The sequence below is a fragment of the Lepidochelys kempii genome, chromosome 17, assembly GCF_965140265.1.
Source record: "Lepidochelys kempii isolate rLepKem1 chromosome 17, rLepKem1.hap2, whole genome shotgun sequence".
Lineage (NCBI taxonomy): Eukaryota > Metazoa > Chordata > Testudines > Cheloniidae > Lepidochelys > Lepidochelys kempii.
In genome coordinates, this window is record NC_133272.1 from 22,866,561 (window position 1) to 22,880,250 (window position 13,690).

Sequence of the window (13,690 nt, forward strand, 5' to 3'; positions counted from 1 at the left end):
CGCAGGTTGCCTACCACTGGCATAGGGGCTCTTTGCCTCACCTGCAGCAAGGCTGGAAGGCTCTTGTCAATTTCACAGGCAGCCAGAAAGCCAAAAAATTGCCTTTCGGCTCTCCCAAAAGAGAAAGTTTCTTTAAATCCCTTCCCTTGAAAAAAATAATGTTTTTGATATTTTGTCTTGGCTTGGGATGAAAACGTTTCTAAAAACACACATTTTTCCATGGGAATGGATTCCTGTTTTTGGATTAGCTCTCGTTGTGAGCACAGGTATATTGAGGGTTGTGAGGCACTCATACTGCCGTGATGGAGACCATATAAGTAGCTTAGGTTTAAATTCTGAATTACAAATGTGAGTATAACAACAACATGAGGATTCGTCCTTTTACCTCAGTATTAACCACAGCCTGCGCTAAGAGACTTTGAGCCTTTGCCTCAGAGGGTTGTCTGTCCACAATATAGCTGTTGCCTCTGAACCCGAAAACGATTCCTTTCTATCGTTCGAGCAATTCAACTTAGGTTCCCGGGAGAAAAAGAAATTCTGCTTCTCTGCAGGGCGTGTCCTTTCTGAAATAGTTTACTTGTTTGTTTTCTTCCCAATGTTCCAGGAAGCATTCTTATTTTGGAGCTTCCAATCACGGATATGCCCGATGGCTCCCGGCGGAGTATGAGGATGGAGTGTCTCTTCCCAGAGGGTTAACTGAAGGAAAACTTTACAATGGATTTCCGCTCCCACTGGTACGAGCCTGTGAGGTCGTTTGATTCCTTGTGTAATCAATGACTCCCATATTTCAGACCTGTCCATGGCTGGGGGAAGTGCTCCCTGGGCAGAGGCCCAGGCCAGGCTACTGCCCCATTTAAGTCTATTCTGAGGGCACAAGTGAGGCTTAAGCAGTACATGTGTCTTGTGCTGGGCTGTGTTGCTTCGAGCACTCCACACACCTCATACCTTGGCAGGTGCTGCATGTGCAGGGAATTCATGCCCACCGAATAGCATTCCTGTTACCCTCCTGTGGAGAAGAAAGCGCTCATTGGATCAACGTTTTCCGGGGGTTGCTCAACCCCAGCTTTTCCCCAGGCCCCATCCCAAGTCCACCCCTTCCCCCAAGGCCCCATCCTGTCTCTTCCCGCCCCTTCCGCCCCTCCCCTGAGCTCCCCACCCTCACTCTGCTCCCTCCCCCCAGCACCTCCTGCATGCCGTTGAAGAGTTGGTTGTAGGGGATGGGAGGTGCTGGGGGGTGGGGGAGGAGCCGCCATGAATGAGTGCTGAGCACCCACTGTTTTTTTCTGGAGGGTGCTCCAGCCCTGGAGCATCCACAGAGTCAGCACCTGGGCTTGCATTCTGCATGGGGTGAATTTCACCCCAAATGGATATGCCAGTTCTGTGCCCCGGGCATTGGTGTCTGTAAGGTGTAGTAACTCCTGCATCTCCACCTTCCTAAGGTGCTTTGAGACCCATTGAGGCCTGAGAACGGTGTCAATGCATTGCATCACTAGCAAGCATTCTCATTCTCTCATTCAAACAGTTTATGTTCTTGCTTTCATACTCAGAGATCCTGGGTTCAAACCCTTCAGACTCCCTGACATTCTACTTCTGTCAAGCAAATAACCTACTGGCAACATGTGTGTCATGCCCAGTCCAGAAGTCCGTCCACATAGAGGACCTGAGGAAGGACTCTGTGTAGCTTGAAAGCTTGTCTCACTCACCAACTGACGGTCTAATAAAAGACATTCCCTCACCCACCTTGTCTCTCATAGCCTGGGACTGACACGGCTACAACAACACTGCATACACACAGAGGACAATAGCCTACTACCGCTCTAAGCTAAAGGAGCAACTCCTTCAGCTGAAGAATAAGAGATCTATGTTCAAACCCTGCTGCTAACCCAAGCTCCTGGGTTACTACAGCTGCACATGATGGAATTGTGTTTCTTCAGGGTCTTTAAATTCTAGGAAACTCTATACCAGAAAATATTGTTAAAAGAAGGTTGCAAAGTTGAGCCCTCAAACGTGAGGGAATGCCAGAATCACAGTCGCCAGCTTCTTTCACGCCCCAGTGGTGCTCAACCCACCACTCTGCTCCACCCGAGGCCCTGACCCCACCCCACCTCTTCCTGCCCCCACTCTACTCCTGTCCCACCTCTTCCTGCCCAGTTCCAGCCCATCCCCTGAGTGTGCCCTGTCCCCACTCCCCCCACCCCAGGGTCTCCTGTAAGCCATGAAATAGCTGATCGTGGAGTGCGGGAGGTGCTGGGAGGGAGGAGGAAGAGTTGATCCAGGCTTCTGGTGAATGGGAGGCACTGAGGGGAAGTGGGGGGAGCTGATTGGAGCACCCATGGAGTCGGTGCCTATGGCCAGAATGAACCCAGCACTCCCACTCCTTCTGGGTCATCCAGCTTGCACTCTCTCCCACTGCTCTGACCCTCAGCTCTGTGGAGAAGTCGAGGGGAGAGCATCCACAGTACCACAATGGCAGAAGCGCTTCCCTTCCTCACAGAGGGGAGAGATCTGTTCACAAAGGGTGTCTTTCATGTGCAGATGGGGGGTGATGATCTCAGTCTGGCGTCAACACACGTGACTGAATACATGCAGGGAGCAGATTGGTTGAGTAAGGAAGTTCCATTTTAAGAGTCACTGTTCAGAGTAAAACCAGACTGTAACGCTTTCCTCCTCTTCCTCCTCACCATCATGGTGTACTGTGGTTGTGCCTAGGACCCCAGTCATCAGTCAGAACCCCATTGTGCTAGGCACTGTGCAAACAGAACAAACATCTTCCAATCTAAATATAAGACGAGGCAAAAGGTGGACACGGACAGACAGATGGGGAGCACAATGCAACATCACAGGGCAGCATGATGGATAGGGTCTCGGCTCACCAGCTGCCTAAACACTACCTAGTTTTTTGTAGGCATGATGGCAAAGGAGAGTTTGAAGAGGGGTTTTGACGGAGGACAGTGAAGTGGCTTTGCAGGTGTTTTACAGGGAGCTTCTCCCAGTTGCTGAATGGCAGCAAGGGAGAAAGCACAAAGCTGCTTCTTTAAAGATTCCAGTGGGCGATGAAGGCTGCGTCATTGGCAGTTCATTGAACTTCATCACTGATGTTCAGAAATTGACTTTCAGCATAACAAAGTGTTGTGTCTGATACTTTCCTGAGGTCTGTAGCAGGCTACCCCTAAAGTTACAGCACTTCCCCTATGGAGCTAAACGTTCACTGTGTCTCAATCATAAATGGTTTTGTTTTGATTCTGTGCAGGTTCGAAAAGTGTCAAATGAAATAATTCACACAGCCAATGAGAATGTCACTGAAGACCAGGAGCGCTCTCTCATCTTCATGCAGTGGGGTCAGTGGGTTGATCACGATTTGGACTTAGCCCCTTTCACTACTACAAAAATCAACAATAAAGAAGTTCATTGTGAGACCAGTTGCACCTTTGAGCCACCTTGCTTCCCAATTAAGGTACAACTACAGCCTTGAGTCTTTTCCTCCCTTGCAGGAGCAGCCCCTGGACTCTAAGACTAGAATAGTCTTTAAAAAAAGTCAGAAAAACTTTATGGTGAAAAAATAGAGAGATCAAAGATGTGAATTCTTCAAAGAGCCTAAAGCACCTAGCACACTGTATATTACAAGGGGAGCTGGTAGTAAGCAGGGGTTCTGGAACATTTTATATAGTGGGGTGCTGAAAGCCATTAAACCAAACTGTAAAGCCTGTATATAACGGAATCCATTTCAAGCCAGTTCATGAAGCAGCACCCCTAGTTCCAACACCTATGGTAGTAACCTCTATATTTAGGTTGCCTAGCACATTCTTGTCCATGGGGATTGGTGTCCAAACCTGGCAGTACAGCCTAGTGGGAAGATTCTGCAGTCACGACAGGCCAGTGGCGAGAGTCTGCGGGGTGTGAGGTAGGGGAACCTGGGCCCTCCCTGCTCCATCGGAGGCCCTGTGACTGGCAGGTCAGATACACAGCCTGGGGCAGACCCCCCCAAGCCTGCTCCCTGGGTCACTTCCTACCCCAGCCTCTGCCCTTCCAAAGTCACAGCAGAGTCTGCTTATGGACTCACCGAATAAGGTTTCTCCCTGGCAGCGATCCAAAGATTCTTCTCCATCAATCGCAGCCCACTGCTCCCGGTCTCCCCAGGGCCCTCCAGCAGCTCAGGGGATGGGTCTGGTCCAAGTGGTGGGAGCTCCTGTAGGAGCTAACTACGTAGAACTGCTCCCTGGCTTTATCTACTCTGACACAACTGGGCTGCTCCCTTTTGAGCTCTGCCTCCATTGTGAGCAGGCCCCGCAGGTGCAGCTGGCCTGGGCCTTCTGGGCTACTCATTAACCCTTGGTTCCCCAGTATGGGGCATGTACACCCCATCACAATTCCATCATAAAATACTCTTGCAAGCTTTTCTGGGATGATCTACTAGCTCCACTGTTTGCAGCTGGCTTTTGAAATTTGGCACAGCGAAAGCCCTGGAGCCAGAGAAGTGCCCGTTCATTGCCCTGTGTAATTCTGTTCACGTTTTCCTGAGATACAACAAATAGTTGAAAAAATGGCCATTTCCCCTCTCTCACTTTCATTCTTCAGAAACATGTTGGTAGCCTGCTGAAAAACTAACTGAACAGCACATTCGAAGGCGGGGCCCACACTGCTGCCAAAGAAACAGTAGCCACCGTACTGCGAATGTCTATCAGCTGAAAAAGGGTATTGTGGGGAGAGACAGACTGGGATGCTGCACCCACCACCTTCCCCAAGCCAAAGAAGACAGGGAATTACTTGCACAAAAACTACATTAAAGGAACACTATTTAGACTGCAAAGTCAAGCAATCCAAAGTTTAAAAATACCAGAATTCAGGTTGTCCATGCAGCCTTTACTCTGTCCGCTGGCACATAGTGATCATGCTACAGTCTTTTATTATGTGATAAAATACTATTTTTTCTAGGATTCGTTTAGTGCACAGAATGGACACACAAAAGCAGAGTTAAGAGCAGCCATAAAATTTGTAATTTCCTAACTTTTGAGTGCTTGACTTTGTGATCTAAATAATATTCTTTAACCATAGTTGGGTTTTTTGTTTAATTGGGTTGTTTGAGAGTAGGGTTGTATGTAATATTTTTATAAATCAGGAAAAGAACTCGGGCATCACTGTGGACATTTCAATGAAAACCTCTGCTCCATATGCAGCTGTGGTCAAAAAAGGAAACATGATGTTATGATGCATAAAGAATGGGATGGAGAAAATGACAGAAAAAAATATAAGTATATAAATCAATAGACTTTGGAACTTACTGATACTAGATGATGAATGTAGCAAGATACAAAGAGGGATATGCATAACAAGAGCATCCAGATTTAGAATAGTTAATGCTAATAAAATGTTTGACAAGGTTCTAAAAATCCTACTTCAGATTTTAAACTGATCTTTTACTGTTAGGGATTAGAATGTGACCTTCATGGGGGCAGATTATTTTATGACTGCCTACTGCAGGGTTCATGGCACCTTGCTCTGAATCATCTGCTATTGAACACTGTCAGAGACAGGACATTAGATTAGATGTACCATTGGTCTGGTCTAATCTGTGAATTCCCCTGTTGCTATTTTCATACATAATAAGAATAGATAATGCATTTGGAACATTTGTAGATTCATATATTCTAAGGCCAGGGGGTATTGTGATCATCTAGTCTGACCTCCTATATAACATAGGCCATAGATCTTCCCTAGAATAATTCCGTTTGAACTAGGGAATATCTTTTTAAAAAATCCAAACTTTATTAACACCTCGACACTTTAAATTGGGAGTAATTCTCTTTTGTTTTCTACAGATTCCCCCTCATGATCCACGAATTAAGGATCCAAATACTTGTATGCCATTTGTCCGTACAGCTCCAGTGTGCAATGCCAGAACATTTGTGCGAGAGCAGATCAATGCAATCACCTCATTTCTGGATGCCAGCATGGTGTATGGCAGTGAAGTACCTTTAGCTAAGAGTCTTAGGAATCAGACAAACCAGCTTGGTTTGATGGCGCTGAACCAGAACTTTACGGATGCAGGGTTGGGATTACTGCCCTTTGAGAACAAATCCCAAAGCCTCTGTTTATTCACAAACAAGATCATGAATATCCCCTGTTTTAAAGCAGGTAAGTCATGTGCCTGGAGAACAATTAATTTTCTGAAGTGAGCTGCAGAGAAACTTAGCAGTCCCTGAGACAAACATAATGAGACATCAGAAACTATTGTGTAAAAGTATTGTGTAAGAAAAAATGGGGGGAACCATGAAAATGACAAAACTGAAAATGGAAATGTTTTAAGCCAAAAACATTATTTTCATTTTAAATTGTCATTACAAAACTAAATGAAAAGTTCTAGTCAAAAGAAAAATCCCCACAGAGAACTCATCATTTTTTCGTGAAAAAATTTCGAACGGTCATTTTCCCAAGAAAATTTTTGAGTTTTTCAATCAGTTTTTGTAATTTCCTAGTTTGTTTTTTTCAACAGACAAACAAAACAACTGTGACACCTCTTCTTGCGCATCATCAACAGCAGGGTTTGTTCTAGGGTCTAGAACCTTTTGTACTTCAGCATAGACTAGTACCAGTGACATGGAAGAGCGACTGCACTATGTGGAAGCAATAGTAAGCCATTTTATTCTAAAACAATGAACTAGATATGCAGAAACAGTCTACTTTACTCATGCTCATAGGTTTGGCAAATTCTTTCTAAGAAGTAATGTGGCTAAGAGGATGAGACTCGAGTGGATGAGAAACCTGGGTTCTGTTCCCAGCTCTGTGAGGATGATGTTATGAAACCTCTGTTCCTTCTTCTGTGAAAGGGGAAGTCTGACACCTGAGTCCTTCTTTAGTAGTAAGAATTATGAAGTGCATAAAATTATTAATGCCGGTTAATAGGAGAAGTGAGGTTAGAATCTATGGCGGTAGGCAAAGGTACCTATCCCTCAGCTGAAGGATTAGAGGGAAGAAGAGATCACCTTGGAGCTTCAAGGCTGCATATCTGCTTTAAGAATGGCCATACTGGGTCAAACCAAAGGTCCATCTAGCCCAGTATCTTGTCTTCCAACAGTGGCCAACACCAGGTGTCCCAGAGGGAATGAACAGAACAGGTAATCATCAAGTGATCCATCCCCTGTTGCCATTTCCACCTTCTGGCAAACAGAGGCTAGGGACACCATCCCTGCACATCCTGGCTAATAGCCATTGAAGGACCTATCCTCCATGAATTTATCTAGTTCTTTTTTTAATCCTCTTATAGTCTTGGACTTCACAACATCCTCTGGCAAGGAGTTCCACAGGTTGACTGTGCATTGTGTGAAAAAATACTTCCTTTCGTTTATTTTAAATCTGCTGCCTATTAATTTCATTTGGTGACCCCTAGTTCTTCTGTTATCAGAAGGAGTAAATAACACTTCCTTAATTACTTTTTCTACACCGTCATGATTTTATAGACCTCAATCATATCCCCCCTTATTCGTCTTTTTTCCAAGCTGAAAAGTCCCAGTCTTATTAATCTCTCCTGATATGGCAGCCGTTCCATACCCCTAATAATTTTTGTTGCTCTTTTCTGAACCTTTCTAATTCCAATATATCTTTTTTGAGAAGGGGCGGCTACATATGCATGCAGTATTCAAGATGTGGGCGTACCAGGGATTTATATAGAGGCAATATGATATTTTCTGTCTTATTCGTGTGGCAAATTGCCGGCACTGCTATGATGGGTCTCGCGCTTTCTCTTCTTGGGGGACGTTCAGGGCACCGCTTCTTGCCCCTGAACTGGGGTATTAACTGCCCCACTAGTGTCCTAGAGGAGGGGAGTAGAGAGAGGCCCGCCCTCTACTCTGGGTCCCAGCCCAGGGGCCCTAGGGATAGCGGTAAACTGCTTGAACTAGCAGTTCCTTCCCCTGGGCTACTTCCCTCTCCTGCCCTTCAGCTTGTGGGGCTTGCTGCCCTCCCTCTGCACAAACCAGGTGTCCCTTTCATAGAATCATAGAATTATAGAATATCAGGGTTCGAAGGGACCTCAGGAGGTCATCTAGTCCAACCCCCTGCTCAAAGCAGGACCAATCCCCAACTAAATCATCCCAGCCAGGGCTTTGCCAAGCCTGACCTTAAAAACCTCTAAGGAAGGAGATTCCACCACCTCCCTAGGTAACACATTCCAGTGTTTCACCACCCTCCTAGTGAAAAAGTTTTTCCTAATATCCAATCTAAACCTCCCCCACTGCAACTTGAGACCAGTACTCCTTGTTCTGTCATCTGCTACCACTGAGAACAGTCTAGAGCCATCCTCTTTGGAACCCCCTTTCACGTAGTTGAAAGCAGCTATCAAATCCACCCCCATTCTTCTCTTCCGCAGACTAAACAATCCCAGTTCCCTCAGCCTCTCCTCATAAGTCATGTGTTCCAGTCCCCTAATCATTTTTGTTGCCCACCGCTGGACATTTTCCAGTTTTTCCACATCCTTCTTGTAGGGTGGGGCCCAAAACTGGATACAGTACTCCAGATGAGGCCTCACCAATGTCGAATAGAGAGGAACGATCACGTCCCTCAATCTGCTGGCAATGCCCCTACTTATAAATCCCAAAATGCCATTGGCCTTCTTGGCAACAAGGGCACACTGTTGACTCATATCCAGCTTCTCATCCACTGTAACCCCTTGATCCTTTTCTGCAGAACTGCTGCCTAGCCACTCGGTCCCTAGTCTCTAGCGGTGCATTGGATTCTTCCGTCCTAAGTGCAGGACTCTGCACTTGTCCTTGTTGAACCTCATCAGATTTCTTTTGGCTCAATCATCTAATTTGTCTAGGTCCCTCTGGATCCTATCCCTACACTCCAGCATATCTACCTCTCCTCCCAGTTTAGTGTCATCTGCAAACTTGCTGAGGGTGCAATCCACACCATCCTCCAGATCATTCATGAAGATATTGAACAAAACCGGCCCCAGGACTGACCCTTGGGGCACTCCACTTGACACGGACTGCCCACTAGACATGGAGCCGTTGATCACTACCCATTGAGCCCAACAAGCTAGCCAACTTTCTATCCACCTTATAGTCCATTCATCTAGCCCATACTTCTTTAACTTGCTGGCAAGAATACTGTGGGAGACAGTGTCAAAAGCTTTGCTAAAGTCAAGGAACAATACGTCCACTGCTTTCTTCTCATCCACAGAGCCAGTTATCTCGTCATAGAAGGCAATTAGATTAGTCAGGCATGACTTGCCCTTGGTGAATCCATGCTGACTGTTCCTGATCACTTTCCTCTCCTCTAAGTGCTTCAGAATTGTTTCCTTGAGGACCTGCTCCATGATTTTTCCAGGGACTGAGGTGAAGCTGACTGGCCTGTAGTTCCCAGGATCTTCCTTCTTCCCTTTTTTAAAGATGGGCACTACATTAGCCTTTTTCCAGTCGTCCGGGACTTCCCCCGATTGCCATGAGTTTTCAAAGATAATGGCCAATGGCTCTGCAATCACATCCGCCAACTCCTTTAGCACTCTTGGATGCAGCGCATCCAGCCCCTTGGACTTGTGCTCGTCCAGCTTTTCTAAATAGTCCCGAAACGCTTCTTTCTCAACAGAGGGCAGGTCACCTCCTCCCCATACTGTGCTGCCCAGTGCAGTAGTCTGGGAGCTGACCTTGTTCGTGAAGACAGAGGCAAAGAAAGCATTGAGTACATTAGCTTTTTCCACATTCTCTGTCACTAGGTTGCCTCCCTCATTCAGTAAGGGGCCCACACATTCCTTGACTTTCTTCTTGTTGCTAACATACCTGAAGAAACCCTTCTTGTTTCTCTTAACATCGCTTGCTAGCTTCAACTTCAGGTGTGATTTGGCCTTCCTGATTTCACTCCTGAATGCCTGAGCAATATTTTTATACTCTTCCCTGGTCATTTGTCCAAATCTTCCACTTGTAAGTTTCTTTTTTGTGTTTAAGATCAGCAAGGATTTCACTGTTAAGCCAAGCTGGTTGCCTGCCATATTTACTATTCTTTCTACACATTGAGATGGTTTGTCCCTGTAACCTCAATAAGGATTCTTTAAAATACAGCCAGCTCTCCTGGACTCCTTTCCCCCTCATGTTATTCTCCCAGGGGATCCTGCCCATCCATTCCCGGAGGGAGAGAAAGTCTGCTTATCTGAAGTCCAGGGTCTGTATTCTGCTCCTCTCCTTTCTTCCCTGTGTCAGGATCCTGAACTCAACCATCTCATGGTCCCTGCCTCCCAGGTTCCCATTCACTTTTGCTTCCCCTACTAATTCTTCCCGGTTTGTGAGCAGCAGGTCAGGAAGAGCTCCTCCCCTAGTTGGTTCCTCCAGCAATTGCACCAGGAAATTGTCCCCTACACTTTCCAAAAACTTCCTGGATTGTCTGTGCACCGCTGTATTGCTCTCCCAGCAGATATCAGGGTGATTGAAGTCTCCCATGAGAACCAGGGCATGCGATCTAGTAACTTCCGTGAGTTGCTGAAAGAAAGCCTTGTCCACCTCATCCCCCTGGTCTCTGGTGGTCTATAGCAGACTCCCACCACGACATCACCCTTGTTGCTCACACTTCTAAACTTAATCCAGAGACTCTCAGGTTTTTCTGCAGTTTCATACCGGAGCTCTGAGCAGTCATACTGCTCCCTTACATACAATGCAACCCCCCCACCTTTTCTGCCCTGCCTGTCCTTCCTGAACAGTTTATACCCATCCATGACAGTACTCCAGTCATGTGAGTTATCCCACCAAGTCTCTTTTATTCCAATCACATCATAATTCCTTGACTGTGCCAGGACTTCCAGTTCTCCCTGCTTGTTTCCCAGGCTTCTTGCATTTTTGTATAGGCACATGAGATAACTCGCTGATCATCCCTTTTTCTCAGTATGAGGCAGGAGCCCTCCCCTCTCATGCGCTCCTGCTCGTGCTTCCTCCCGGTATCCCACTTCCCCACTTACCTCAGGGCTTTGGTCTCCTTCTCCCGGTGAACCTAGTTTAAAGCCCTCCTCACTAGGTTAGCCAGCCTGCTTGTGAAGATGCTCTTCCCTCTCTTTGTTAGGTGGAGCCCGTCTCTGCCTAGCACTCCTCCTTCTTGGAACACCATCCCATGATTAAAGAATCCAAAGCCTTCTCTCCGACACCACCTGCATAGCCATTCATTGACTTCCACGATTCGATGCTCCCTACCCAGGCCTTTTCCTTCCACGGGGAGGATGGACGAGTAGACCACTTGCACCTCAATCTCCTTTATCCTTCTTCCCAGAGCCACGTAGTCTGCAGTGATCCGCTCAAGGTCATTCTTGGCAGTATCATTGGTGCCCATGTGGAGAAGCAGGAAGGGGTAATGATCTGAGGACTTGATGACTCTTGTTAGTCTCTCCATCACATCCTGAATCCTAGCTCCTGGCAAGCAGCAGACTTCTTGGTGTTCCCGGTCGGGGCGGCAGATAGATGACTCAGTCCCCCCTAGGGTCTTGGTCTTCTTAGCCCACCTCAGCACTTCTCCAAACTCTCCTTTGCTTCCCTCCAAACTGCTCTCTGCTCCAGCACCAAACCACTCTGCTTCAACCCCTCCTCCTGTCTGATTGAAGCAGGGGTTTTTTATCAGGTGACTGGTTTCAGGTGCTTTAATTGGCTTCCGGTGCTTTAATTGGCTTCTATAGCAACCTCTCTTCCCTCTACAGGGAATAAGGCTCCCTTCTAACACTATCCTGCTGCCCTCTGGCCATGCTGTATCACATAATCTATCCCTTTCTTAATGATGCCCAACATTCTGTTGTCTTTTTTGACTGCCGCTGCACATTGAGTGGATATTTTCAGAGAATCCTTTTGTAGCTTTTTACAGTCTGCCTGGGACTTAACTATCTTGAGTAGTTTGGTATCATCTGCAAATTTTGCCACCTCACTGTTTACCCCTTTTTTCAGATCATTTATGAATATGTTGAATAGGACTGGTCCCAGTACATACCCCTGGGGTACACCACTATTTATGTCTCTTCATTCTGAAAACTGATAATTTATCCATACCCTTTGCTTCCTATCTTTTAACCAGTTACCAATCCATGAGAGGACCTTCCCTCTTATCCCATGACTGCTTACTTTGCTTAATAGCCTTTGGTGAGGGATCTTGTCAAGGCTTTCTGAAAATCTAAATACACTATATCCACTGGATCCCCCTTGTCCACATGCTTGTTGACCCCCTGAAAGAATTCTAGTAGATTGGTGAGTCATGATTTCCCTTTACAAAAACCATGTTGACTCTTCCCCAACAAATTATGTTCATCTATGTGTCTGACAATTTTGTTCTTTTTAAAAATTGGCGTCACATTAGCTATCCTCCAGTCATTTGATATAGAAGCTGATTTTAATGACAGGTTACAGACTACAGTTAGTAGTCCTGCAATTTCACATTTGAGTTCCTTCAGAACTCTTGGGTGAATATCATCTGGTCCTGGTGACTTATTACTGTTTAGTTAACCAATTTGTTCCTCTTCTAATGACACCTCAATCTGGGACAGTTCCTCAGATTTGTCACTTAAAAGGAATGGCTCATGTTTGGGAATCTCCCTCACCTCCTGAACCATGAAGACTGATGCAAAGAATTCATTGAGTTTCTCCGCAATGACCTTATCATCCTTGAGTGCTCCTTAGCATGTTGATCGTCCAGTGGCCCCACTGGTTGTTTAGCAGGCTTCCTGCTTCTGATGTACTTGCTGTTACTTTTTGAGTCTTTAGCTAGCTGTTCTTCACATTCTTTTTTGTCCTTCCAAATTATATTTTTAAACGACACTTGCCAGAGTTTATGCTCCTTTCTATTTTCCTCACTAGGATTTAACTTCCACTTTTTAAGAGGATGCCTTTTTGCCTCTCACTGCTTCTTTTACTTTGTTGATTAGCCACGGTGGCTCTTTTTTGCTTCTCTTACTATGTTTTTTAATTTGGGGTATACATTTAAGTTGAGCCTCTATTATGGTGTCTTTAAAAAGTTTCCATGCAGGTTGCAGGGATTTCACTTGTGGCGCTGTACCTTTTAATTTCTATTTAACTAACCTACTCATTTTTGTGTAGTTCCCCTTTCTGAATTAAATTCTACAGTGTTGGGCCACTGTGGTGTTTTCCCCACCACAGGGATGTTAAATTTAATTATATTATGGTCACTATTACCAAGCAGTCCAGCTATATGCATGTCTTGGACCTGATCCTGTGCTCCACTTAGGAATAAATCAAGAATTGACTCTTCTCTTGTGGGTTCCAGGTCTAGCTGCTCCAAGAAGCAGTCATTTAAGATGTCAAGAAACTTTATCTCTGCATCCCGTCATGAGGTGATATGTACCCAGTCAATATGGGGATAGTTGAAATCCCCCATTATTATTGAGTTTTTTATTTTAATAGCCTCTCTAATCTCCCTGAGCATTTCACAATCATCATCACTATCCTGGTCAGGTGGTCAGTAGTATATCCCTACTGCTATACTCTTATTATTCAAGCGTGGAATTACTATGCATAGAGATTCCATGGTACAGTTTGGTTCATTTTAGATTTTTACTTCATTTAGAACAATTGAAACACTGTCATCATCTAGAGTCTGACCTCCTGCATAACACAGCACATAGAACTTCCCTGAAAGTATTCAGTTTGAATAGAGCATATTGTGATGTGTTCCCCCCGGGGTGTCACCTGGAACTGGGGTATCACTGAGCCATCTGACT

The 13,690-nt window shown here is 45.7% G+C and overlaps 1 protein-coding gene across 1 annotated transcript in view; it reads left to right on the forward strand.

Annotated features, from left to right (window-relative positions):
• LOC140899856 (myeloperoxidase-like) overlaps positions 1–13,690 on the forward strand; it is an 83,478-nt gene that overhangs the window by 41,300 nt on the left and 28,488 nt on the right. The window contains exons 6-8 of the mRNA XM_073316024.1: positions 605–734; positions 3,251–3,454; positions 5,817–6,132. Of these exons, the coding sequence (XP_073172125.1) occupies positions 605–734; positions 3,251–3,454; positions 5,817–6,132 (650 nt within the window). The remainder of the gene's footprint in view (positions 1–604; positions 735–3,250; positions 3,455–5,816; positions 6,133–13,690) is intronic.